General features: G+C 35.4%; 1 protein-coding gene across 3 annotated transcripts; it reads right to left on the reverse strand.

The window, feature by feature from the left end:
* Nucleotides 1–557: 557 nt before the first annotated feature.
* On the reverse strand, nt 558–27,377 carry CXXC4 (CXXC finger protein 4). Of its 3 annotated transcripts, XR_008547579.2 has the most exons (5): nt 27,027–27,377; nt 26,832–26,907; nt 23,068–24,380; nt 7,346–7,513; nt 558–4,622 (listed from the first exon to the last, which is right to left on the reverse strand). XR_008547579.2 is itself a non-coding variant. In XM_016951954.4 (4 exons), exons 3-4 carry the CDS (start codon nt 24,121–24,123, stop codon nt 4,578–4,580), a joined length of 1,101 nt encoding a protein of 366 aa, XP_016807443.3. In that variant the 5' UTR covers nt 24,124–24,380; nt 26,832–26,907; nt 27,027–27,374; the 3' UTR covers nt 558–4,577. The 3 variants fall into 3 exon arrangements, 2 of the variants coding, with proteins under 2 accessions (XP_016807443.3, XP_054539217.1); XM_016951954.4 differs by lacking the exon at nt 7,346–7,513 and having other exon boundaries at nt 27,027–27,374; XM_054683242.2 differs by lacking the exons at nt 7,346–7,513; nt 26,832–26,907 and having other exon boundaries at nt 27,027–27,374.

Below are 27,377 nucleotides of genomic sequence, written 5' to 3' on the forward strand. Positions count from 1 at the left end.
CTATCAACTAATGAGTAACATGTGTGGACCACAATATTCCATAATTAAAAAAGTAACACAATAAAAATTTCATGTCAGAGTATTGCTGAGAGTGGCTGAAGACAGAATTCCAGTGTTTCAAATTTCTTCATGCACATTAATGCTTTCAAGTAGCATCACCAAGACTTTGCATTCATGGTAAAAAAAAAAAAAATGCCTGAGATGTTTTCTCCTGGCACACTTATGATGCAGAAGGAAGGAGAGATGTTTGGGTGCATTCAGTTCTTCCTCTATTTACACCTTTTAGGTTTTCAACAAAAATATATTCTCTAGAAATGGATAAGGAATCATGTTCTTTTTTCTTTTCTTTCAGTATATGAGAAAAAATATATAAGGAGAAACAAAAAAAATCCCTGGAACATTTTATGAAAGACTTATACAAAGCACTCATTCTGCTGACATAAGGGCAAGTGTAGAATTATAAACTTTTTTTTATCATAAACAAAATTAAATTTTTATGATCATATGCTCATTGCTTAAAATCCCACAAATGAAAATTTATCATGGAAAAATAGAGATATTTTGAATACTAAAGTCCTTTATTCAACAACACAGAAATTTCACAAAAACAACTTTACTGGGCAAATTGAATGTGATTTTTTTTACTTTTTTTTTTTTTTACAGTTTTGTACATGCCCCATAAGTAATTTTCTTTAATAAATACACTGTTTTCCAAAACCGTTTTTTAAATAATTGCACAAGCATACATACACCTTACACAAATATCTATTAGAAAATTTAATAGATAACTGCACAGTTCAGAAGAGGAGAACACTGTGAAAGGAGTACATTTTGTGGCCCATGTTCCTGAAATATCTGTTTTGCAATTGTGAAAATGGAATCCCTCCTAATATAGTAGCTGTCTTTTATTCACTAGGAATACAGATCTCAGTGTGAAATGCCAAATTTAATAATAAAAAAAAACTGAAACATTTAGCTGTTACATGAGAACCAACTGTTTGATATCACTGTGAATCTAACCATGATCAAAGACCCGCTACGGCTTTTTGCTGAACATATTTGACCCTGAATAGTGTGTTCATTTAACTGCTTTCCTTTTTTCATTATTTGATTACAGATACTTATCAGCTTAAAGACTTTATATGCTTTAGCATTAATTGCACAACTTACATATCAGGGTTTCTGATTGAAAGGAAGAGAATATTCCTTTCTTTTAGTGATTGCTTAATATTAATTCATAATAAGTGCACCATCTCTCGCTCCTTATAAATGTGTTTAGAAGAAGGAAATTGAGTGTTGGGAATTAAGCAACCAGGAGACATTTTTATATACTCCTACAGTGGGGGAAGACTTCCTATTTTCTTTCCCAAGGATGGATACATTTCTACTTTGAATCTGACTCCACTTGTAGACAGACAGGCAGAGTCCATCAGAAAGCCACTTTGGTCTGAAGGCTTAGTGAGAGGTTTGCATTAATGATGTTCTTCGTGATGTTATGGTGCTGAGTGACAACTGAAAAGGAAATTGGCTCACTGCACTATGTATCAACGCCTCAAGTATTTACCATGCTCTCCCCAAATGCTGGAAGATTATGGCATCTCTCTATCCACGCCTAGGGAGGACAAGATCCTGTGTGCGTAGACCACTCTTACAAAGTTTTTTATTCAGTTTATCTGATATATAATTATTAAGTTGTGTATAGCTGTCCACACAATCTACATTCTGAATTTTCTTGACAGTGAATATAAAACATACAGTGAGGAATATTTAAAAGTTACATTTCATTGGTATTTGAAAATAATGAAAAATGTAAACTTTCAAATCACTGCCTTAGGTTTATAATGATAAGCTTTACAAGTTCTCAGTACAGGGACATATGAGGAAGAAAACTAGAGAAAGGCCAGAAGAGTCATCTCTTTCTTCAACATCACCAATGAGAACTTTATATGCACCCTACATTATATAAATGGAGTTTAACCAAAAACATTAAAAAGTGGGTGGTATAAAAGAACAATATCAAGAATAAAAAACATAAGAGAATTAATGAAAAACTACACTTTCTCATTTCAGTAATCAACAAATTTTCTTTCATTAAAAAAATGAATTGACATGTAAAACACCACAGTTTACAATATACAGATTCATTAGTTCTTTTAGAAAGCAAACAAACAAAAGCACACCAAGACATGCACTACTAGAATGTATTTTAGACTCTCAGTATACTTCTATGAGATCTTTATGTTATTGTATGCCTACTGTAGCCTGAATAGAAGTTTGTTTCACTTCTGTAATAACAATCATCATTTTCCAAAGAGCAAGGCAAGCTTATCATTCAAGTGTGAAAGTAAGTTTTCACTTACTTGTAATTAATTAGCAAATTGGTAAACAAAAAAACAAAAAATAAAATAATGGAAAAGGAAAAAAAAAAAAAAACTCATACAGCTCTCATTGGTCCCACAGCAGAAGCTGAAATTCTAACTAGATAGAAAACCTCAAAGAAATATACATCAAGTAGAAAGCTATCTCAAAATTAATACAGTATACAGCACATTTTAGCTTGTAATCATTTAATTCTCATCTCTAAATATGGATGGGTGTAACACATAATGAGTTTTTCTTGAAAACGCTTGTTGACCATAACTGTGGACCATGTATTCATACTCTACGTGAGGTAAGTCACACTTGATTTTCAAATTGGCATGTGTGCATGCTTTGTCCACCCTCCCCCAGTACTTTCACCATGAAACACTCTTTCTGCTTTTTAAAAAATCTTTTCTGTCCTATCGTATCCCGTTGAAATCTACAACTAAATTTTTAAAAATATTCACTTACTAGTCTTTCCTAATCTTTACAGCTTCTTTCATTGTACCACACCATTTCTCTTCTCAAATTATCTTTCTTCTCGTGATTTACTTTGCTAACATTTTTCAGCAAGCTAATGGATTTAGTGGGTTAAATCACCTGGCTAGTGGACAAAGAACAAAAAGTTGCAGTAGGTAACTTTGATACTCTACATATTTTTGCTAAACCCTGTTCTACTCCTGAAACTGAAAATAGTCTTTATAATTGGGACAAACAAAAATAAAATGAAATGTAAATATTTGTCCTGATGGGACGGCCTTAAGAACTCTGACTGTGATAAGAAAACCAACTCCAACATGAAAAGGTAGCACAGGTTCTATGAAGCATTAGATCCTTTGTGTGTAGGTTGTGGGGGGAGGGGTATGTCATGCATTTATGAAATTCCAGAGACTGTAGCCCTGCCTTCTCAGGAATGAAAGCATCAAGTAACAACAATGGAAATGGCAGCAATGGAGCATTTTACTGAAGGACCAGGGGAAGACCACTAGTCCAACTGGGTGGCTATGAGAAAAGAAAATAAAAAGAGATAAAATGCCTCACTTTTATGAATATGTTTAATTCTTTGTAAATTAAAAATATATCAAGCCCTGCCTCAAGGCAGAAGCCCTCAACATACTCAAGTGTTAAAACTACCCATTTAATATCATACATGAAGTTAAAACATTGGGGTAGTTTTTATTAAGATTTTTTCCTACAGAAAAAATAAGAAAAAAATTAAGAAACAATAAAACGTATACAGCCCATGTTGGGCTGGGGAAAAAATGTCAGTTATAAATTTTCCCCTCCTAAGATATGATACTTTATTCTTTAGCCTAAAAAAACACAGTTTTTATAAAAAAAAAATTATACAACTGATTCTGCATTTTCCAACTACTCTGAGTACTCCGCCTTACAGTGCAACCCAAGACAAGTCAACTACACTAAGTATTTGGGAGGTATACCCTTCTGTACAGCTCGTTTGTAAGCAATGCAAGTGCATAACCACTACTCTAATATAGTGCTCAAAAGATTAATTGAAACTTTCATAACATCTTCCCCTCTTATAACAATAAAACTGAAGGTAATTGGTGGATGCATCATAATCTTTTAGTCTTGTAAAACTTGGCATCAAGTCTCTATGGAAAGATGCATGGCAAAATGGTGCCAGTGCTGTTGCTGCTTCTAAACCACTGGCAAAAAATAGTTAAAGCTAAAATTTATTGCTCCAGATTTAACTTGCAGAACCATACTGTTGTGTACAAACTGTTAATCTCCATAGATGCTCAGACATGATTGTCTCCTTGTGTCTAAACACACAAAATACAAGCTGCTATCTGTACAGTTTACAGTACTGAAACACATATATTTGAAAATGAAGTATAGATATGTACTTTGCAAAGATACATGATTTTACAGCAGGGGTTTACCCAAACTTATTTTTTACAGCCACTTTCAAAATAGACAACAACTTCACTACTATAGCTAAAATTACATCAAAGAAAGAATCAGCGTATTGAAAGTAAATAGACTGGCCAATTCTCCAAGCTCCCACATTATTTTTATGTCTTTTTTCTTTTCTTTTCCTCTTTTTTTTTTTTTTTTGAAGAAAGCCCTATACGTAAAATGAAAATAATTTCTGGATATTTTCTTCAGTGGTGGACTAAGCAGTTTCTTAAAACAAGACATTAGTTTGCCCTTCATTTCCAAATGCCTTGAAAATAAGATATACTACTGCTTTAAAAGAACCATCGGAATGCTTCAGCGCTGGGAACAGGTGTTCTCTATAAAAAAAGAGCAAGAAAACAAGTTAAGCTTTCTTTCTATGCCAATATAAAATTAGATTTTTCTCCTTTACACTTCAGCAATATTTTTAGTTACCAATGTACAACATAATGACTTGTATATTTCAACATTTAATAAAAAGAAGAAATGCTCAATCTTAGAACATGACAATAATTAGAATATTGAATTTAATGCTAACTTGCTGAATATACTGATTAAAACACATTGGTTTAAAAATATAGGAAATGCAGCCTGAAACACGTATAGGAAGCAGAATAAAGGTAAAGTTCAACCTCTTAACCAATATTAGGAAGACCAGTCAGCACTGGTACTTAAAATCTATATCTGCCTTGCAGAATGCCTACATCATTTTGAGTGGATCATCTTACCGTCAGGATAACATACACACAGAAGGCACAATCACATAATGAAGAAAGAAAGGATTCACTTTTGCTAGTTAGCTTTCTACATTAGTCCTTTCTCATGATAGATATTTATTTTGTATTTTTGTATTTCTAAAGATACAATCAGCTATGCACATGGTCTTAAACATGAGTGAGACATATAAGCATTCTACGTGGTTAAAATGACTACGATTGAATTACTCTGCCTCTAACCACCCTACCAAAAATGCAATCAAAAACTGAAACTGAAATTTAGGCCACTGTTTTATGTATAGAAATCACAATATATACATACATATCCAGTTATGTAAAGCTGATGTTCAAAATTCAGTTAAGTAATTTATTCTGAAGATTTTCTTAAATGACAGAATAATAACAAATATCAATATTACCTGCAACACTTATCATTAAATTCTAAACACATTTTATAGTCTAGTGAGAACCATACTTATAAAATATATCACTTTTTCAAAGTGAGTTTGTATTTTCAACATATATATATATAAAGTAAATTGATTACTAACCAATGATATTCAATGAAGCATAACTACCCTATTGAATTGTAAACATACTATAAATGGTTTCTCCAAAGAAGTATCAAGCTAGCATCAAAGTATAAGCAATCATTTTAACAAAAAGCTTATAGTTACTACGAGGTTTTCTTGTTAGGTAAATGGTAGTTAAGCTTGAATTTTCTATGTACATTAACATCCAATAATTCCTCACGCCATATCCTTCCTTAAAATGTATTCTAATGATATACATAAAACAATCACATGAATATACAGTGAAGGTATGCAAGAAACAACAAGCTAAGAATACATTCTCCTGTAAAAGAAAGTTGACTTTATTCCTTAGACTAGCCCAACAAGCCTGTATAAATCGTAAGATGGCTGCTAAGGATAAATAAGTATATAAATTGATGTGTTGAATGTAAGTGCCAATATATTTACTAGGTAAACAAAAACACAAGAGCACATACATACACACACATTACTTGTAATGCATCTTAAAACATTGTTAATAGCACTTGATTTTTGGATTTCAGAAAATAAACACAAAATTCTGCTAAAAACCCTCTAATAATTGAGGTTAGCTTTTATTTACTTTCTCACACGTGTTATTTGGTTGACATTGTCCTATTGTAATTATGTCATCTAATAATAAAAGTATTAATTGATTAGGATGTCAATTAGAAAACAATAAAATAAATATTTTGGAAAGCAAACCTGCTTTTCACTATCTGTACTAAAATGATTTTTTAAAAGACTGTCCTCATCACAAACACAATAAATTTCAAAATGACTGTGTTGAGAACAAATCATTGATAAATGACTATCTTCCTACTCCAAGTTTGCATATACGTATACCGAACAAAATCTGCCTGAGCAGCGCTTTCTAAAAGCACAAACAAAAAAGTTCACTATTCTCATGGAAATTGTACTGATCTTATTAACATGTTATAAGATGGTTTCATTGGTTTTCTCCTTTCCAGCTCACTATGCATACCTGAATCTCTATCATTTGATTTAATTGGTGAGAAAAACTCCTTTACTTCTTTCTAAAATTAACTTTTGGATAAATGTAATAATTATACGCGTTGATTACATTAATTTAATCATTATTAAGAAGCTATATGACGTAATAAGAAATAGAACATGCCCATTCTAATATTCATGCTTTATACACACACAAAAGCAATAAATGAAAACTTAAAAGTTTATACCAGATGCTAACTTACTGGCTGATGCCAACTAAGAATAAATTTTATATAAGTATGCACACTTATATAAATGTAGTCACTTCTAACGAGATAAGTTAGATCCAAGCATATTCATGCAATTATAGATCTATGGTTACAGATTCACATACAAAAAATAAACATGTGCATATATATTCATATATATTCACATTTATGTGTATATGTATGACACAGAGATGCCAACTTACTCTCAGATGCCAACTGGAAACAAGATTATAAATATATACTTATGTAATCTTGTATCTTGATAAACATATATGTTTACGAAGATAAACAGCAAAAATATATGGAGTACATTTTTTAAATGAGATGAAGTCCTTATGTCTTAGATATACTTTTAAATCTCTTTTCCAATTCTCGCTCTTCCTGTGCCCCTTTCAGCTACTCAATTTTATTTGCAACATTTAGAAAAAGCAAGCTTATAAAATGCCACTTAGTGTCAAAGGTCATTGTTGTGGGAAAAAAAAGATAATCACTTCTCAATACCTGTTAGCAGTAAAAATTAATTAAACAATGCAAACACGAGAAAAGCAGAAAAAAGGTTTTCTACACTTACTTGATATTACTGTGCATCGTGATTTTACTATGCATACATTGAGACCAGTATGCATCCCCAGATGTAAGAATATGGACAGTTTATTGCAGGAGAAGTGAGAAGGTAAGCAGGGAAGCCTCTTTTAAAAATTATTTCTTCCTTATATTAAGATCCTTGAGGTCAAGAAGCCTAAAAATGATTAGTTGGGAAATCACCAAATAAAATATGTGAGAAAAATTAGGAAAACTACTGGTGCAGTAATTAGAAAATAATCAAGGCACACACCAGAAATTTGTAGTAAGGTTTCTCTAACAGTTGTATTTCAGGATTTTAAAAGTGTCAAAACTCTTTAGGGTCCTGTAGCCTACCCAAAATAGATGTATATCTAATCTCCTGCCCAATTTTCATCAGGAACAATGGAAATGTACTTTAGGACTGATTGAGTTTGTTTCAGCCAAGCTGGGTGAAGCAACAATGTTTTAATAGATAAAATATTGAGTTAAACTACAGGTTGCTAACTAAGTTTGTACTAATTTGAGGACACATGTTTTTTCATTCTGTCAACTAATGAGGTTATCCTTGTAAGAAGACTTCTTTTTAAATGGTGCGGGGGCTCAGCACACCAATGTGAGGGATTAAACACCCTGACCAGCCACCTTCGGGTTATATAAATTCAAAGTCCCAGCTAGGGATTCACACTCTTGATGAGATTACAGTGACTTTCTGGATCTCAGTGATGCTTGCAGGGGATCTTTATCCTGAGTGACAGGAAAGCCAGATTCCCCTGAAGAGAAGGGGGTGGGGAGGTAAAGAATAGAATTGAGTTGATCGGCATTGTTTAAGGCAGCCTTCACTGTTCATGCAGGTGCAAACACTGACAAACAGCCGTCTTGCTCCCAGGAGGCCTGTGGAGAAACCTGCAGCCCCAGTTCTCTTTCCGGTACTGCTGTAAAGCGCAGTGTTCCAGAGAATTCACCCCTACACAAACCAGGTACAACACTATCTTCAAGTCTAAAGGAGTCTTCTGTTTCTCCCTAAATTACATTAAAACTAAGGGAATTTCCTTGAATAAAAGAATGATAAAACCTAAGTCCAAGTACATTTTATATTTACTTTTTTAAAAAATTTAAAAATTAATAATGTTCCTGGCAGATATATATATATTTCAGTTTGATTTTCATCAAATCTGCAGTGATGAAATAATTAAACAACCTAAAATAATAAAGAATACGAAAAGCTTTCACCTTAAGGATTTTAGCATGTTTCTCTTCTCATACCTGCGAAGCAGTCACACGGAAAGTGGTATCTTCAGGTGAAGAATGCATCTACATATTCTTGTTAGAAATATGTCAAGTCTAATAAAACATCAGCTCCTAAAAGCTGAAAATGGGGCATCTCTAACTCTGTACATATGAGGATATGTGGATTGGCCATTCATATCTAAGTACAGTGTGTAAAATGTAGCAATATTTACAAAACTGCACTTAAAACTTTTAATAATATTAGACCTGAGGTTTCAAAGAGGAAATTAATGATAACTTTTGATGCTGAAATTCACCTTAAATACAATTTTAAATTGAGATCATGATTATGATACTAGAAATGTCTATAACTAAAGTTAAACCTATCTTTCCAGTATTTACTCATATACTTTCGAATCTAAAAATTTCAGTGACTCACCTAGGCCTTCAAAATTCTACTGTGAAACAAAATGGCTCTCATGATTTCCAACTGAAGGTCACTATTTGGGGATACCATTATTTCTATACCAATCAAAAATAATTTCCTGTTTTCCCATTTATTATTAAAGAAACAAAAGTCATGAAATCATTTTATGATTCCCATATAATCGTGAAGCATGCTTTTTTCCCAACCAAACTTAAGGCAATTTCAGGCTGTAGTCAGCCAATACCACCTATTGTATAACCTTTTGAAATACTGTTTTCACTATGAGGAGTCCCACTGTAAGTTTCTTAGACTCCTCGGCATCTAAGGCCTTGATACTGGAAACCTCCACTGCATTCAAGTCTATCATTTCACACTAGAATGCAAAGATCTTAATGAATCACTGAAAATTTGCAGTAGAAAGTAAGTGAATAAATATGACAAAACATAATAATGGACCCCACTGTTTGCCTTTAGTTATTCAATTATATAGATTTTGTTTGTGGCTACATATAAAACTTTCAAACTTTAGAAATTTCCGGATTAACAAATGCAAGCAGGTTACTTATGGTGAAAAAAACTACCTTTTTTTCTGATTTGATTCACGAAGAATGCTAAAACATTGTTATATAGGTTCTTGATTATGTTACTAACAATATTTCAAAATCTACTTGGAGAAATTGGAAACTGTATTACATATACAGTATTGTGAATGTGAACAAACTGATTGACACAAATTAATACATAGTAATATGAATCTTTGAATAATTAATAATTATGATATAAAATAATACCTAGCAAAGGTGAACACCTCCCCCACAAGTTTTTAGCAGAAAGATTTTTCTATATTCCTTTTGTAAATGATAGGTTTTAGAAATCATAGTCTAGTAACTATAATAGAGTTATTAGAAAACACTAGTAAAGTATAGGCTAATAATATAAGAGAACTATTAATGATTATCACACAGTCCAATAATTTATTGCTATTATAAACAAAACATTTTATTAATAATATCTAAATTTAAAAATATTTGGAGTAATATAAGTATATACTTGTTTCCATTTTTTAAATTACACCTCACTTTTTTCTTCTGCTCTGTTGTAATAAATCCATATTATGTCTGTAATGTATAGCAGATTAATTTTTCTAATAATCCAGATTCATTTATTACATAACTGTATGTCTTTGGTATAATCACACCTTATTTTGGTCTTTATCCAAATATAAATTAAAAACAACTTTCAACATCATCCACTAACTGGAATATTAGACCCCTATTTAAAAAGGGGAAAGCACCAAATAACTAGATAATTTTTATGACATAACTTTTGGAGGCTTTAAATATGATTTTAAGAAACATTCCACATTTTGGTTTCCAAATTGACATTTGTGACCAAGATTTCTCCGATTAATGATGGAGAACTAGAGATGGCCTTTTCATTGATAATTGATTCTCCCTTGGCTGTTGCTCCTGTTGCTCTCTTTGCCTTGCACTCCTACACTGCAACCACCACAGTTACCATCAGCACTGTGACAGCATGATTTTAGACTGTGACGGTGTGACTTTAGAAGGTAAACCTAGCTAACTTCTGCAAATGGAAAGATGACTTTATACATTATGTTGTAAAGGCACTAAGTCAAGTCCATATGGTGATAAAGCCTGTCCTGAAAACAGCTGTCCAAAGGAGAATGTGTGTACACGGTGGGAGTGGGTTGGTGGGAGGTAAAATGACAGACAGATTAACACCACGATTCACACTGGTCCAGAAGTGACCAAAAACTGTACCCACTTTGGCCATAGGTCTAATGTAACTACTTTAGTTAAGCAAGTCTCTTGATAATGCTATGGGTATATAATTATATTTCAGTTAAATTTTGTAAAAATACTTCAAACCACACCATTCTAACAAATAAGTAAATTTAGTGTATTATAAGTGGGTACTTTAGTGGTTAAAATGTTCTTACCCATATAAAAATAAAACATAGTATGGTGGTACCATGGTAAGCAGAAAGAGGAAAATCTTTCAATAATTCACAAATTTGAAAGGTATTTATCAAAACAATGTTATATATTTAACCTTATGTGTAAGAGAGAATGTGAAAGAAAATTAGAAGTAAAACTAAGATTTAAAAATAAAAATTGGGTTAATAAAATCAATACTATACTTTCAAGAATGATTGAAATTATTTTATTTATATAGTCATATGTTCATATTTCATTTGCATGTATATATGTATAAATATATATGGTTATAGACTCTAAATAAATATGTGTGTATATATATATATATATATGAATATATATGTGTGTATAAAAGTTCAACAATTCAACTTCTTCTCAAGTAATTCCTGTTGAATGCAACAGCATAGCATTAGGTGAGTTCATTGGTAATTAGCCATTGAAAAACAATAAGCAGCCTTTTTCAGACCAAGTGGTTGGACAATTTTGAAGATCTGGTTAATTTTAAAGCAGTCAGTGAAACTGTATTAACTTTATCCCTTTTTTATTGAAGAGAAGCATAAATATTCATATAAAATACTAGAAAATGAGAAGTCACTTAAAAAATCTTAAGAGGTGATGTTTAACCTGACTATCAAAACTATGATTTGGACACCCTCTAATTTATACGAAAATAAAGTAGTTACATTTAGCCTCCATAAGCAAATCAATATGGTGTATCTCTTTTATTATTATAGTTCTGAGATCTGATAAATATTTATTTCTTAATTACATAAAAGTGAAAAAAAGTTTAAAAATTTCCTGTTAGGCTAAGTCAAGTAGCATTTTGGATGTAGTCACTGAACTTCATGTGGCTCAGAATCTGTTATGAACTATCCAACCACTGGGAGAGACTCAGCCTAAAATTCACAGCATGTTTTATGTTTATGAACTACTGAGAGGAATTTAGAAAACATTAATTCTAAATATTTCAGTCAACTAGATGCTATCACCAAAATAATTTACTTTGATTAAAACTATAGTTGTAATAATAAAATGTAGCTTTTGTTGTCCCTCCCTCTCTCCCTCCTTCTTTCTTTTTCCCCTCCCTCCCTCCCTCCCTCCCTCCATTCCTTCCCTCTCTCCCTCCCTCCTTCCGTCCCTCCGTCCTTCTGTCCTTCCGTCCTTCCTTCCTTCCCTCCCTCCCTCCTTCCGTCCCTCCGTCCTTCTGTCCTTCCGTCCTTCCTTCCTTCCCTCCCTCCCTCTCTCCCTTTATTCCTTCCTTTCAATTGTCATCATATGGAATGCTCAAATTAACAATCACTCTGACTTCGACTTTTGGTCTTTTCTCTTAATTCTCTTTTAAAATAATAAAATTGAAAAGTATACAGTCAATAATTAATTTAATTTTTATCAAGTCTTTACATGTTTCTTAACTGTTTAGAAATACACTTTGGTTCATCTACTTTCATCAAGAAGATAAATACTATTAAGCATTTTCCACTACCATAACATCATGGTAGGCATTTGTTCTTGTGCTGGAACAAATTCTCAAGTATTTAGATTCTAATTTCTCCTCAGGAAGTTTTCATGAACTACCTCTTTTTCTATAAGTATCATGTGCTCCTTCCAGAGTATATAAATCTATATACTCAGTAGAACATAGCCACATTCAGATAGTCAACTAATAGCAAAGTAAATTAATAAGTTTTCCACCATAGGATTTATAAGATGTAGTGATTGATATCCTTCTCATCATCATTCTTTAGTAGCCTTTTTTATATGCACGATTCTGTATTTTCTCAGAAATTCTCCTTATGATTACTTAAAAAGTACACTGACATTTTGTACCATCAGTTCATTATAGGGGTTGGATAGCCTTGAGCTCCCCAAACACTATCATTAGTTTCAAGCAATGGTTTTCCCATCTTGGCCTTTCTATGTTTCTAATTGCAGATTGCAGACTTGAGAATTACTTTTAAAAATATTTTTTTAAAAAACCATAAACATACTTAGTTTTCCTGAAACTAGTTTTTCCACCATGGTAAATGGAAAAAAAAAATGCTTAGTGGTTCTAGTGGATCTAAACCCAGACCCATGACACCTTTCCCTAAATTCTGAGACATTAATTATTGCTTCCCATTTCTTATTGAAACCAGATCAAGATGACCTTAAGTATGCCATTTCTTTTTGCCAATATGCCCCTTTCTGATTTCCCTTAAACAGTAGCAATTCTGTAACCTTCCTGTATTTCCTTCCTCTCTTCCTTGCTTTTATCTTCCCTCCCTCCCTCCCTTCCTTCCTTCCATCCTTTCTTCCTTCCTTCCCTTCTTACTTTCTTCCAATATAGTCTTTTCTCTTATTCAGGTAAAACAAAGGTTTCCAGCAGTCTGTAAAATATGCCTTTAAATAAAACAGAAAATATAATACTACAGAATCACAAGAGGTAGCAAGGCAGAGATCATATTAGTCTGTGTTACTTATCTAGATGTTTAGAGAACTAAACCAAGGATGAGTCAAGGAATCCTAAGGCTTTAAAATAGGTGTGAGATTGATTCCAGAATTTTCTAAAATTTCAATGTTAGTTTAAATGTGGCCATTTGTCCATTTCGTGGGCTGAAAATTAAAAATATAAATAGGGAGGCCGGGTGTTGTGGCTCACGCCTATAATCCCAGCGCTGTAGGAGGCTGGGGTGGGTGGATTACATGAGGTCAGGAGTTCTAGACCAGCCTGGCCAACATGGTGAAACCCCATCTCTACTAAAGAAAATACAAAAATTAGCCAGGTATCATGGCGTATGCCTGTAATCACAGCTGCTTGGGAGGCTGAGGCATGAGAATAGCTTGAATGCAGGAAGTAGAGGTCGCAATGAGCTGAGATCACGCCACTGCACTCCAGACTGGCCAACAGACCAAGACCCTGTCTCAAGGGAAAAAAGAAAAAAAAAAAAAAAAAAATATATATATATATATATATGGAACTAAGTACCTTGGATGAAGGACTAAGACCTAGAGCTAGAGAATTACATGCATATTGTAAAAGGAACAGGAATAAAGAACATTTAGGGTTCTTTAAGCCAGGATTTGTGTGTGTGTATATATGCATGTACATATATATTGGTACATACGTATGTATGTATACATGGAACTTAAGTCTTGGAAGATAACAGCTCCACCTAAACATCTGTTAAATTGAATTGAATTTATCAAGGGTTTACTATGTGCTAATTAATACCATATATTCATGAATAGACAGCAAAGGTATAGACCTGCCTGGAATAAGTAAAAATACACTATTTGTAAAAACATTTCAATTTTACTCTTTATCTTGTTAACATTGTTCAAATATAATTTCTTTCCTCACTACAGACTTGTTCAATAGTGATATTGCTGTTGCTAGATTAATGTTTTTCAGATTTGACTGCAACTAAAAGTTATACATTTTACACAGCAACTCAGCACATACATACACATACATTTCTTTAAGTGTACACAACTGAAACGGAAGTTGAACCATACTTGCTATTACTACATGTGATAAACTCATATATTTTCTGCTCCATTTTATTCTAACCTACTTTCTAAAAAATCATGATGGTAAGTTAAAACATTGGTTTCATGGACCACCAACATATTGTCACCTGCAGTTTGATAAACACACCTCCATACTGTACAAAAATGAATTCATGTGAAAAGAATCACATGAGGAAAATCTAAAACCACTCCACTTCATAAAGAATTTAACTCTACATATAGCAGCATTACAAAGAAGAGCTAATGTATTTCTCTTTCGATGGAAATAAGCCAAAGTTCTCTCTTCTTTTTCATGGACTAAAGGTAGAGCACACAAAATATTTCATGTTTAATGGAAGACTCCACAACTTTTCACTTCTTATACACCTACATATGACTGTTAATTTTATCCTTTTTTCTTATCTTCACTTCATTAAGATCACCACTTATCTAATTTAATCTATTTTTAAAAAGCATTGCCAATAGAGAAGTTATTCCCAAGCATAGTTATTTTTCTACCGATTCACCAACACTAGTTCTTGCCATTTCCACACGATTAAATTTATATGGTCTTCTGTTCACTTAAAAATGTATTTAATCTTGTTTCATTCTCTAAATTTTGGAGAAAATATATCTATCTTCTGTGGCATTTGCCAGATTTGCTGAAATAGACAGAAATGTCCAAATTTTTCCTAATCTACAAGCATATATCCCTTTCTCTTTTCATCCTACTTGATCCCTATCATTATAGTATTATCAATAATCCAGTTGTGGTATGGTGTGGGGTTTTTTGTTCTTGTCTTTTAGTCTTTGGGCAAGAAGCAGCACTTTCAGCACCGTCTTTCCCATAGTCTGACACTTTACTTTCTCAAGAATGTTTTCTAAAATATGAATTTTAATGCAGAAGAGACACAAATGGGATACCATTTTCCACCCATCTTGGAAGTATTCTCTTTTAGTTACACTTTGGAATTATTCTACCAAATGTTTCAAATGCATAAGTAAAAATAATAACATCAGCTATAACACAATCTGTTTTTCCTTATCTCTAATTCATCTGCCACTCCACTCAAGCCTCAGTTCTGACTCTCAAACCAAAAGTATTGAGTCTAGTCATTAAAAAAAATTATCTTTCTTTTTAAAAAAATATTTTCTATCATCTAAAAAGCTTTTATAACAGCTGAAGCAAAGCATACATCCATAATTCCATCTTGTCAAAGTTCTTTCTATACACTGCATTGGATTCTGGCTTAAATATTCCTTTCTCCTTTGTTTCTCATCTTTCTTGGTCAGCATTATAAATCTTTTAGGGCTTATCACTCTTTTTCCCCAGAAAAACACCAGCTATTCCGATTAATGCTTAATAACTGTCTTCATTTTTAAAAATATTCTGTTTTTACTAAAAAACGAAAAACTTCATGTAGCTACTTCACTTTCTAGGTAAAAATGCATATCTACCTGTTTTATTTCCTATGTACACTCATATATATATCTCGAATTTTCCAAATTTGTTAAATATGTTCACTTTCCAATATTTGTTACATATGTTTTCCAACTGGAATTCATTTCTTTCTTACAATTATTCTCTTGACCTCACAAATTCACATTTAGAATATCTCTGTGTCTTGGGGAAAAAAAGTCAAATAAAAGTATTGGGTTAGTAACGTGAAACATACACACATCTATCAAAATATATAAAAATTAATAGTGGTGATATGTCTGTGGTAAGGAAGGAGAAAGAGCACTAAATAATTGAAATTGGCTCACCATATTGACTGACTTCACTGGGTAATATGCTCAGTTTCCTAAGACATTTGACAGTGCAAGTATAGGAACAAGGAAACATGTTTAATTAGATTTATCTCTTTCAAAGTAAACTCAAGTCATATCTTTGCCAACTGGGTAATTAAAACAAATATTCAAAAACCACATACCACTAATAGACATCAGGGCTTTAATGTCTGAAAACTATAAGTAACCTATTGGTTTCTTATCTATAAATACAGTTGCCTTATTCTCCATTTTCACTGAGGTTTTAAAATTGGACTGAGAAATTATATAGCATCTTTCAGTTTGCCAACAACATTAAACTACATATAATGTTAAAACGTTATAAGGTAGGTTGATATTACTTTCATCTTATTGATGAGGAAATAAAGTTCAGAGAAGTTATGCTGACGTACCTAACATTGTTCAACTATTAAGTTACTTGATACTAGTGGCTCTTTTCACAATTTCTTACCTATGTGGCCACATGGACCACATATAATTTTAAATAAAAAGAAATTAAAACCTAGGAGCTTAGTAGTATATTTCCTGAATATAATTTATACCATTTTATATAAACCAAAGAAATACATCTTGAATATGAGGTCTTTGAAAAAGTAATTGCTTGCTTTGCCACAATCTCTTTAGTAAAAAACGTAGTGGGAAATAAATGGGTTAAAGATTAAGAAAGAGGAAACCAAAAAATTCAGCAGGCTTGATTTCATACCTAGCTATGGATTCTTACGCTCTTAAAATAAATTAAGAGAAAGCCCAGAAGTTTCACAGAGGAAAAAATATTTCTCATAATGTTTTAGAGTAGAAGTTAACAAGCCTGCTGGGATCCTTTTAGCCCCTGCAGAGCTAAGTCTTCAACATTATTAAATGGCTGTCGCATCTGAAGTATGGTACAACATAACTCAATAAACAACAGAAAACATATGATGCTGAATGGAGGGAGGCTTTTCGATTACCCTGCGGAATAATTCAATTTCAGGACAGGTGTTTGCATGTGATGGAACAAGATATGACTCAAGGATAAAATCACCCTCATGCCCCTCCCCCAATATTTTGAAAATCCTAATAATAGCAGCAAAATGCTAGATTTAAAAGTATGTTAAAAATGGTCAGAAACACTGATGCACAAATGAAGGAACAAAATTACACATGCACAAAATTCTCAAAATTTACATGGATTACAAAAAATACATACTTTCTTGAAAACAAGTTTTTATAAAAGATGATGCTTCCTAGAATGCCCTACTTTCCCAGCTAAGATCATCTGACATTTTGATCAGTGACTAAAAGTCACATTACTAATAAAATTTAGATTTTATTTTCAGTTCATTTTTGCTTTTTTACAAACTAATCTGGGAATATGAGAGAAACTATAAAAGAATTAGTCCTTTCTCCAATTTGTATATTTACATGGGCTTTTAAATAAATCTTGTATTTAACTTATGACTTTAACTAGATATTTCTATATGACAAATGCAAGAGTTTATTTTTGGTATTTTGCATAATGGGAGTAAAATAAATTTAAGAAATTAAAGCATATCCACTCATATTGAATAGTAGGACATTATGTCAAGCTTTTTCAGAGTAAATTGAAGTGAAATGTTTTCTGCATATTCAGACAATCTGACCAGTTGAGGTCCAGCAGTAAATTCTAAGAGCACCAACAACTTTAGAAGACTTTCTTAAAAGCACACTTTCAACCTATGCCTGAGAGATACTCAAATAGTATAATGTTTAACTTTGTATCCAGAAAGATAGTTTGTATTCAGAATATTCCAACAATGTTTCCACCCCACCATGGATCTTCAGCCTGGAACCTGTTAAACAATGTTCCAACTGGAGCAAATATGGATCAAATGCCTGTTCTTTTTGCATGCCTTTCAATTTTCAATCTTACAGGCTATTTTATTAAATTGTTTTGTACTTATCAATCTATAAGTCTGACTATGCAAAACTTAACTATTAATTCAGAAAAGTAGATGACTGAGACTAAACAAAATATAGAGAAATACTTCAGTAATCAATTATTTAAGAATTTGAAAAGCCACATGACTTTTATTTCTTTCATCACTAGATACACTTTTCAGAAACCTAAAGTTTATTTTTTAAATTTGCTCTTCTATGCCTTGTGTTTGCTTACTTATATTTTGTTTGATGATGGTTGAATTTCAAACATTCTTATAGCATAATTTACAAATGAATTTTAATTACTTTATTTTATTATTCCTAATTGCCATCTAAAACATGGCTTAGAATTTACATGATGGTTGGATGGGCGAGGGTACTGTTTTCATTTAGGAAGTATTAAAAATGTATGTACGCTTTGTAAGTTTTTAAACTGACAGTTAAAATTACATGTATTTACTGTGGGTACAACATGATATTTTGAAGTATATAAAAAACAACTTTAACTCCCTTGTATTAAATCCAGTGATGGAAAAATAATCTCATTGAACTTGTTTTGCAGTTTGATGCCTTGGCCACAAATTCATTTGTGGCTTTAGTCAAAGATAAAATTTTCCAAGCTTTTTCCTTATTATTTATAAAATTGAGGTGTTTTTTCCTACATTATTTATATGTTACATTCTAATGTTAATATACTATCATTTTGTTTAAATTTTATTGAAAAATTTCCTCTTTCCCTTTCACACTCACTTATATATTTGCATTTTTTGGTTAAAATAAAAATATTTTTCTGTTGGTAAGTTTCTTAGTCTTGAGATGAAAAATTGAAAACTCATTTCTTAAAAATTATGACATAAAAAAACTGGTGGATGTTTCCATTTAAGACACAAAACATTTGCATTTTATCCATAGATTTTTTTTGTCACCAAACCTCAGAAATGTATATGTTCAATTATTGACTTATTTTATTAACTAAAAGCTCTTAGTTTGAGTGACACACCTATTTTACATCTGGTCTACAAGTTAATTTCCTCAGGAGGCAGGTGCCACCTTCCTGTACTCATTACAGATGGTGCTTTGTCCAGAGTTTTACAATTGCCATTTATGGTTGGGGCTCTTAGAACTTAACAGCGTAAACAATATGTCCCTCCTCCCCTATTACACTCTTCTGAAGTAAGCTATCAAGTTAGAGACAGTATATGAATTTTTTTCTGCCAACCCCCTTAGAAACTCAACCTAACTTGTGGAAAAATTACTGTTGGCCTGTACATTCGGCAGATAGATATTTAAGAGATAAAAGAAAGTAAAGAAAAAAAATGGAACCATCCTTCTTCCTGACTTTCCAGTCTCTCAGTGTCTTCACTATAACCTGCTCTCTCTAGTTTCTTCTCCAGCTCAAGGAAAGTCTCAGTGGTGGCAGTGTGAAACTTACTGCAAAGAGAGCCAAGAGTGGGGGAAGGGAAACCTCCTGAGGCACTGCTTACTAATGTAATTCCCTAAATCAACTAATGGGAGAGAAACCAGATCTGTGTGGTCTCTAATGCTGTCCCACAGAGATCAATCATGTCACCTGAACAATGTTCAGAGACTAAGAGGCTGGGGTTGCCCATGGGACAATTTTATCCCTTGAGCCATATCAGATTGGGATATTTTTAAAAGTTAGAAGTCAGTATCAGAAATGTTACTGTTGTGAATATAAAAACTGAAGGATTATCTTTGCAAGAGACAAAGTGTTATCATGTAACTTATCATAAGGATCTCCTATATGATGATGTTTATTAAAACATCAAGGAACTTAATATTTTTCATTTAGGATAGAAATTTTTAAAACAGTTTTTGTCACACAAGGGGCAGAGAGCATTTGTAATGACTGCTTTGAACAATTAGTGGCTATTTTTTTAACAGAGTAATTGACTTAATGAACAGTGGTTATGCAAATACACAGTGCACAGTATAACAGAAAAACTAAATGTTTTGTGTGCATTATCATATCAAATATGATCAAGGGGTGATTTTATAAACACATTTCTAGGGCATCATAAGATGCTCTTAAGGTGAGACTAAGCAGAAAAATAGAAGGCAGTTTTAAAAGGAACACTAGGGAGGAGGCTTTGAAAAAAATCTGGATGAGAGTCCCAACATATCCATGTGAGTCTGTCTTAATTTCAGTTTTCTCACCCTGAAAAAAATCTGACTATGTCTCCAGTCTTTGGGATGAGAACAAGTCAAAGGGAAGAGTGGCACATGAGGCTTGAAGTGATAAAGAAGAATATATGTTATTATTATGATCCAGATGTTAATTGGCACCCATAATTCAAAGCCAACAAATATTAGCTATGGAGTTTACATCTGGAACCCACAGGTGATATCCACAATGAGTCCCCAAATCACTGCCCTCAGCCAGGAACCCATCCAATCTCTAAAACATTTTCCCAGATGAGGATGGACCAAATTTAAGAGAGAAAGCAGGTCAGCAGGGGGACTTTTCACCTTCCTGCAATTCCTCTTCCAGCTTTGGTTCAGTCATGTAAGCCCTGTCACTCTGACATGTGCTCAGCTGGTTTCCTACAACCATAACTGTGTATTTGCACATAGGTCTAAGGCAGTCATGACAGCATTGTCTTTTTTAATGATCTAGATAGGATCTTATACAATTTTGAAAAAAAACTTTTTATTTCTTTTAGCCACATAGCATTCCGCTAATAATCTTAGCCTTGAAACACAGCCCATGCTCTGATAGAAGGGGTCTGAAGTTAGAAGATCACCTTGAGAGTTCAAAGGAAAAAATCAGCTTCTTATTCTACCCATACCCCACCTTGTGAAGAGTAACAGAATTTTTGTGCATGAGAATTTTTAAAAAGAAGAAAATGTAGTTTTATGGGATTTTGTCATCAAAATGCCTGAGGAATTTAAATATCACAACAAGCTTGTAGGAAAAGCATCAAATTAAAAAATTACACCAGCATAGAAACTTGTGCAGAAAACCTATTGGTACTCATATCAAACCCCTCCAGGGTAATTATTTACTAAATAAATCAGAATTATTCAGTTACTACATATCTTAAATTGGGATGCAAGTAGTGCCACAAGTCTAGCTAAAGATGAGGCCTAACAGCAGAACCAAATTTATAATTCTAGATACTACATTTCAAGAGGAAAAATAAAAGCCATGTTGTCCTTATCAACTGGGAATAGAGAATTTCAGTATGAACTGAATTTTAATTTCCCATAGTCCTTAGAAGTTACAATAAATTAATCTGGCAAAGAAGATTCAAAAGCTATTTTTTGCCACCTAAGAAAATACATGGACCTGCATTATAGTTGCTATTATATTTGCACAAAGAAAGTTGCCAAAGAAAATGTAATAAACCATCCAGGAGTAAAGTTAAACTTTCCAAAAAGAGCTGATTTATCTTATAAAGAAGAATAAATGCAATATTTTGATGAAACTGATCATACCCAATAATGACATCAACATAATTCTGATATTTTTAGAATCCTAGAGGGCTATCTCATTTGATTAACACAATTAAAGGTTAAAAAAAAAACTGTATCTTCTTTGTGTTCAAACCTGTACCAAAGATCTTTAACTCTTCTCTTTATTCTTTTAAAGACTGCTTCCCAGTTCATAAAGCAAACTCCTCTAAACAGTACTCACAATTTTTAAAAGAATGTACAGATAACCCTAAGATAACTTGTGAGAGCCACTCTCATCCTGCAATTCACTCCACAGAATATTAAAATGTTAAAGCACAGAATGCTAAACCCACCACCTACAGTCTCATGTATATATGAACATCTAATTATCTACCCTGTAAATTTTATCGAGACTAACTATAACTACTTGTCCAGATTTCTTTGTTTAATATACCACCAAAGTCATTTACCTGTGATTTTTCATTTTTCCCCATTTTTGTTTTGATCAGGACACAATACAAAATTTTTATCAAAGGTATCAATCTCTGTATTTAGCATAATTCATAACCTAATTTAACAATTACTTTAGTGAGCATCTGTACAATATCTGTTTTAAAGATCTATAGGTAAAAGAAACTATTATTGACCATATAAGGTATCAACCAAAACTGTGCTTGGTGTATACACCAACTTTGTAACCACAAAATGGTTACTTTGTCCAATGCAGAGCCCAGGGGAAATACTTTTTTTGTAACTGAGTTTTAGAAATTATTCATTCTAAAACCACATAAAATAATTTTTAAACAAAATCACTCTTATCTGCCCTGAAATTAACTAATTGTATCCCTTTATTCTAAGTCACATCTCCTCAAAATTTGCAGGTAGAAATCCGCTTCCTACACAGTTTCAGCTTTCTCCAAAAATATCAGATATGCAGAAAATAAAATAGAAAACATTCTGCCTTGATGAGTAGAAAAACGATTCTAGAAGAGGGTAGGAAATCCCCTTCTGAATCCAGGTGTTTCAACTTCATTGAATACTGTTGTGTGGTTTGTTACCGGTTTTTTAATGAGAACAGGCTTGTGTGCCACAAACTGTGTCCTCACTGTTATAAATGGGCCACTAACTTAGCCAGTAAACTTGTATAGGATGTGATGTGTCCAGTCCTTTGGGCAAGATGCCCCACCCTTTTTAATGAGGAGGAGGGGGCATTTTAAACCACCAAGGGAAAACATTGAGCATATTGAAAGTGAAACTTCTGATTCTTCAATTACATTATTTTTCCCCCAGGGATAAAAAGGAGGGCACTCTCTCTATCAGAAGGGCGGTGTCACGTGAAGTGCAGCTGGTGCGGGTGGTGGAGAGGCCAAGCCTTTCGCAAACCACCTACAACTCTTACCACCTGAATGAAGCTTCTGAGAAGGGGTACTGCATCTTGAAGCCAGACAAGAATCCCTGAAGGGGAGAGGGAGTGAGGAGGGAAGGGGGGAGACTGGGAAACAAGAAATCATCTCCTCTGACCTCTAGTGAAGTGCCAGGTTTTTTCTTTAGCTCTTCACATTTTCTAAATTTGCAGATCTGGTGTCCCGTTTTGCGGTTCCTGCAACTGCTGCAGACGCCACAGTTGATGAGCCTCTTGCAGGGCACGCAGACCCCACACCTTTTCCTCTTCTTCTTGGCTGGGTTGGCTCCGCCAGCTCCCCCTGAGGAGGACGAGGAGGAGGAGGAATGATTCTGCGGGCAGTCTGCCAGATTGGCAATTTGAAACGCACTGTCTGTGACGGCTGCTGAGGCTGCTGCGGGGGAGTGAAGGGCTGTCATGACGATGACCCCTGGAGGTAATGAGATGCCCCCTAAAGCCGGGATAGCGGAAAAAGTCCCCACGCGCTCGGGGAGATTCATTATCTCTGCTTCAGCAGCGCCGCATTTGAGCTTGTTCATGCATTCCCCCGCCAAAGGTCTGCAGTGTTCAGGGGATAAGGTGGAGAGGAAATTAGTATTTGCCATTTGCAACGACGGCTCTGGCGGGCAGCCAGCTTTCCCCAGCCTCTGGGAGTCGTTTCGGTGGTGCATGCTGGTCCTGCTGCCGCCGCCGCCGCCGCCGCCGCCGCCACCGCCGGCGGGGAGGATCGCCGAGGAGGAGGAGGCGGAGGAGGAGGCGGCGGCGGAGGAGGATTTCCTGCCGCCCCCACCACCCCCGCCCCCGCCCCCGCCGCCGCCGCCGCCACCCCCCCCGCCGCCGCCCCCGCCCCCGCCGCTGCCCCAGAGCATGGCGGTGGCGGCGGCGGCGGTGGCCGCGTTGTCGCAGTTCCAGGGGGACATGCCGATGCGCGCGGCGGCCGCGGCGGCGGCGGCGCTGCTGGGGAAGATGGGGGTGGTGATGCGCGCGATCTTGGCCGCCTGTGGGAAGGCGCCCCCGTTGGTCTTGTAGAAGGAGGTGGCAAAGGAGCGGTAGCGCTCCATTTCCGAGTTGTAATCCACAAGGCTGTTCAGAGCCCCCTCGGGCAAGTGGCTTTCCTTGGGCAAGCCCGGGGCCTCCGGGCTCGGCCCGGGCTCCACGCAGACATTGGTGTTCATGGTGCAGGGGGGGAAGAAGGGGTGCAGGGTGGAAGTGGGGACCGCCTGGTCCGACACCTGGGTGGAAAAGGGGGAAAGGTGGGGGGGAGGGAAGGGAGTGATGGTGGTGTTGGGGTGGGGGCCGAGGCGGGTGGGGAAAGTGGGTTCGGGTGGGGAGAGCAAGGTGAGGGCTGCTTTATTCCTCTCTGGGGCTCATTTCCACAGACGGTGAATTCCCAGGCAGCGTCTTCCTTTGCATTATCCTCCAACTGTTACAACTAAAATAAAGAAAGTCATTCCAACGAGCTGCACGAGGAAAAAGATTAAAAATAAACAACCTCCCTCACTAACCCACCGCAGACACCGAAAGCTCCCACATTCTTCCATCAGGTCGTTTGCATAAGAATCATCAAGACGTGACCCCCCCCAGCCCATCCCCCCCCAACTCTCCCAACCCCCGCTCCCTCCCTCCCCACAGCAAACCACAGCTCCTCCCCCCTATTCTTATAACCCTCCTGAGAAAATGTATTAATAGCCAGGATACCCAGGGAAAGAGGGAAGACGGGGGTGACAAACGCCTAAGGAAAAGGGCAATTGGAGTGCTAAAGACATGCAAATCATGGGTGGGAGGGCGATACTACCTATAAGCAGAGGGCATTTAAACATTATGAAATGTGTGAACAAGTGCTGCCTGGGCATGCAAATGCTGTAAAGTAGAAAACAGCAATGGCCCTATGAGGAAAATGAACAGGAAATTAGCAAATGAAGTACTAAGAAAGTCTACAATACATCCGAGTATAAACTGTAAGCAAACACAATACAACTGAGAGCTAAGAGACTGCCCACATACAATCTGAACTAAAGAGGCAGGGAAAAAAGAACTACCAGCTGCCACAGTGTCCTTCTGTGTCTGCGGTCATTAGTTTGAATCCCAGCACAGCTGGCTCTGTTAGGGTCTTAATTCAATGGACCAAGGACAGGTCTCAATTGTACAAGCCATTTGGTGGTGGGTCTTGGTGGGGGTAAGAGGGTGGTGTTCTACTTGATTTTTTTTTTAGGTAGAAAATAAAGATAAGCCAGATAATTACATATATACATATTTATTTATATCAGCAATGTCTCAGCTTTTAAACCAAGTGCCTGCAGCCTCTGTAAGAATATTCCTAATCATTCCTAATGGAGATTGCTGTCTCTTCGGAAGACAAGAGGAAAGCATGGGACTTTTTGAAAAGGATCTCTCACAATCACTGATTTTTACATTGAGTAAAAGGGGGGGGGGGTTAATGTGTTCTTTGCCAGAGAAAAATAACAATTAAAATTATTTTTTAATTTTGCTCTTTTTAAGAGGAAAGTTTAATGTTAACTGGGTATTTGCATTCATCTCCTTGCTTACAGGCCATTATTATGCTTTAGGAAGAGGTATTTTAGTTGTTTATTACAGAGGGAGAAGTACATCACAGCCTTTTAAGAAGTAAAGCAAAGGCATAAAGTGTATATTCACTTAAAAAACCAGTTTCTTTGTTTCCAGATTTTTTGGCCAGAATATCTTTTTGTGACATCTTTTGAAGCCCATAGATTGGTCTAGAATGCAGAGTTCAGGGAATTCTACGTGGGGGCCCAATAGTCTCCGTCTCAAATATTCAGAGTTCAAAATGGTTATCAATTATAGTAATTATGCTTATAATTAGGTTAATGAACCAGTTATGCCCAAACTCCAAGTGCAAAAACTTCAAGACCTACTGATGAGGTGCTCTAAAAAGAGGGGTTTATGTAAACAAATCCCTATTAGGCAAAGTAAATCAAGATAAGGAACCTCACCCCAGGCTGGATTAGAAGCTTGCAGGCATCTTTCAATCACAGCAAGTCCCTAATCACTCAGGAACCACCTCTGTGGTTTCGCATTAGGGAAAACTGCTCCCTTCTCAGGTCTGAGGGCAATACAAAAGGTGCCCCCAAAATGCTCTTGGCTAAATATTCCTGATGCTTGGAAGGGGTGGGGGAAGACACAGCAAGAATATGCATATAGCTTCAGTTTCTGCGAATCACATTGTAACTGCAAGACCATAATAACTGCTACTCAGTAAAAACTAGTTATGTCAACCATGCATTAGATATCATCACATTGAGTGGAGGGAAAATTTTCAACGTTTTAGTCTTTTGACCTTGTTCCAAATAAATAAATAATTTAATGTCCCTTTTTTAGAGTCTTAGAGTGGTGTTTCCAAACACAAGCTTTCCTTGCTTTTCTGATTGCCATCACCATCCCTCTTCCTACCTCAAGGTTTAATACCACCAGAAACTGTAGAAAATGATTATGCCCAGTATCCAGGTCATTATTGTTTAATCAATGCATCTCTGGAGCATGAAAAAGGTATCTAAGCCACAGCTATTGTTTGGATTTTATTTAAAAACAAAATAAAACACACACAAATAACTATAGTTCTATGCCAAAGCTAAATTAGAGATCCATACTTCATGATCCTGTTTTGCCTTTAAACAATGTGACTTTACATGCCTAATACTGTATGTCTGGTCTACCAGAGACATAGAGATCAAAGGTCATATTTAACATTCAGGAGGAGGGGCGGGTGCAGACTAATTAATAAATTAATACAGCGACGCTTTTTCTTGCTGGAGTCCAGCATTAATAATCTACTTTCACAATCCCAACGGACAGCAAACATTTAAGAGAAAAAAAAGCCAGAGAAAGAGAAAGAACAATCACTTACCAGTCTCTTTTTATTTGGGGAGCCTTAGAATTTGCAGACGCTGCCAGTCTGCCTTTAATTAGTTGCACATCACCCCCTAACACAAAGAAACACAAATCCAGATGTGTCTTGGCAGCTCCCAATTACAACTTTAATACTTGTAAACAAACTGTTGGGGAGGGGGGGATAAATAAATATGCGGATCAAAAAAAATACCTGTAAATGGCTTTTTTTTTCTTGTTGCAGAGAGAAGGAGGAGGAGATGGTGTTAGTGGTGGGGGTGGAAGGAGGAGGAGGTGGGGGGAGAGGAAAGAGTCGAGTGTGAGTGTATGTGTGAGAGCGCGGGTCTGTTGTCGGTGGTCTCTCCTCTCCCAGCGCGTTGCTCTCCGTCCGTCTCCAGTCGCTGTGTGCGAGGGAGGGAGGGAGCCGGGGAGTCTCTCCTCTCTCTCTCTCCCCTCTCTCTCTCTCTCTCTCTTCCCCTCTCTCTCACCCTCCCCCCTTCTCTCTCTGTTTGTGTGTGTGCGAGTGTGCGGTTGCTGGGGGAGGGGAGCCACAGAGAAAGGCGAG

This window comes from Pan troglodytes, chromosome 3, assembly GCF_028858775.2.
Source record: "Pan troglodytes isolate AG18354 chromosome 3, NHGRI_mPanTro3-v2.0_pri, whole genome shotgun sequence".
In the NCBI taxonomy this organism is placed as follows: Eukaryota; Metazoa; Chordata; class Mammalia; order Primates; family Hominidae; genus Pan; species Pan troglodytes.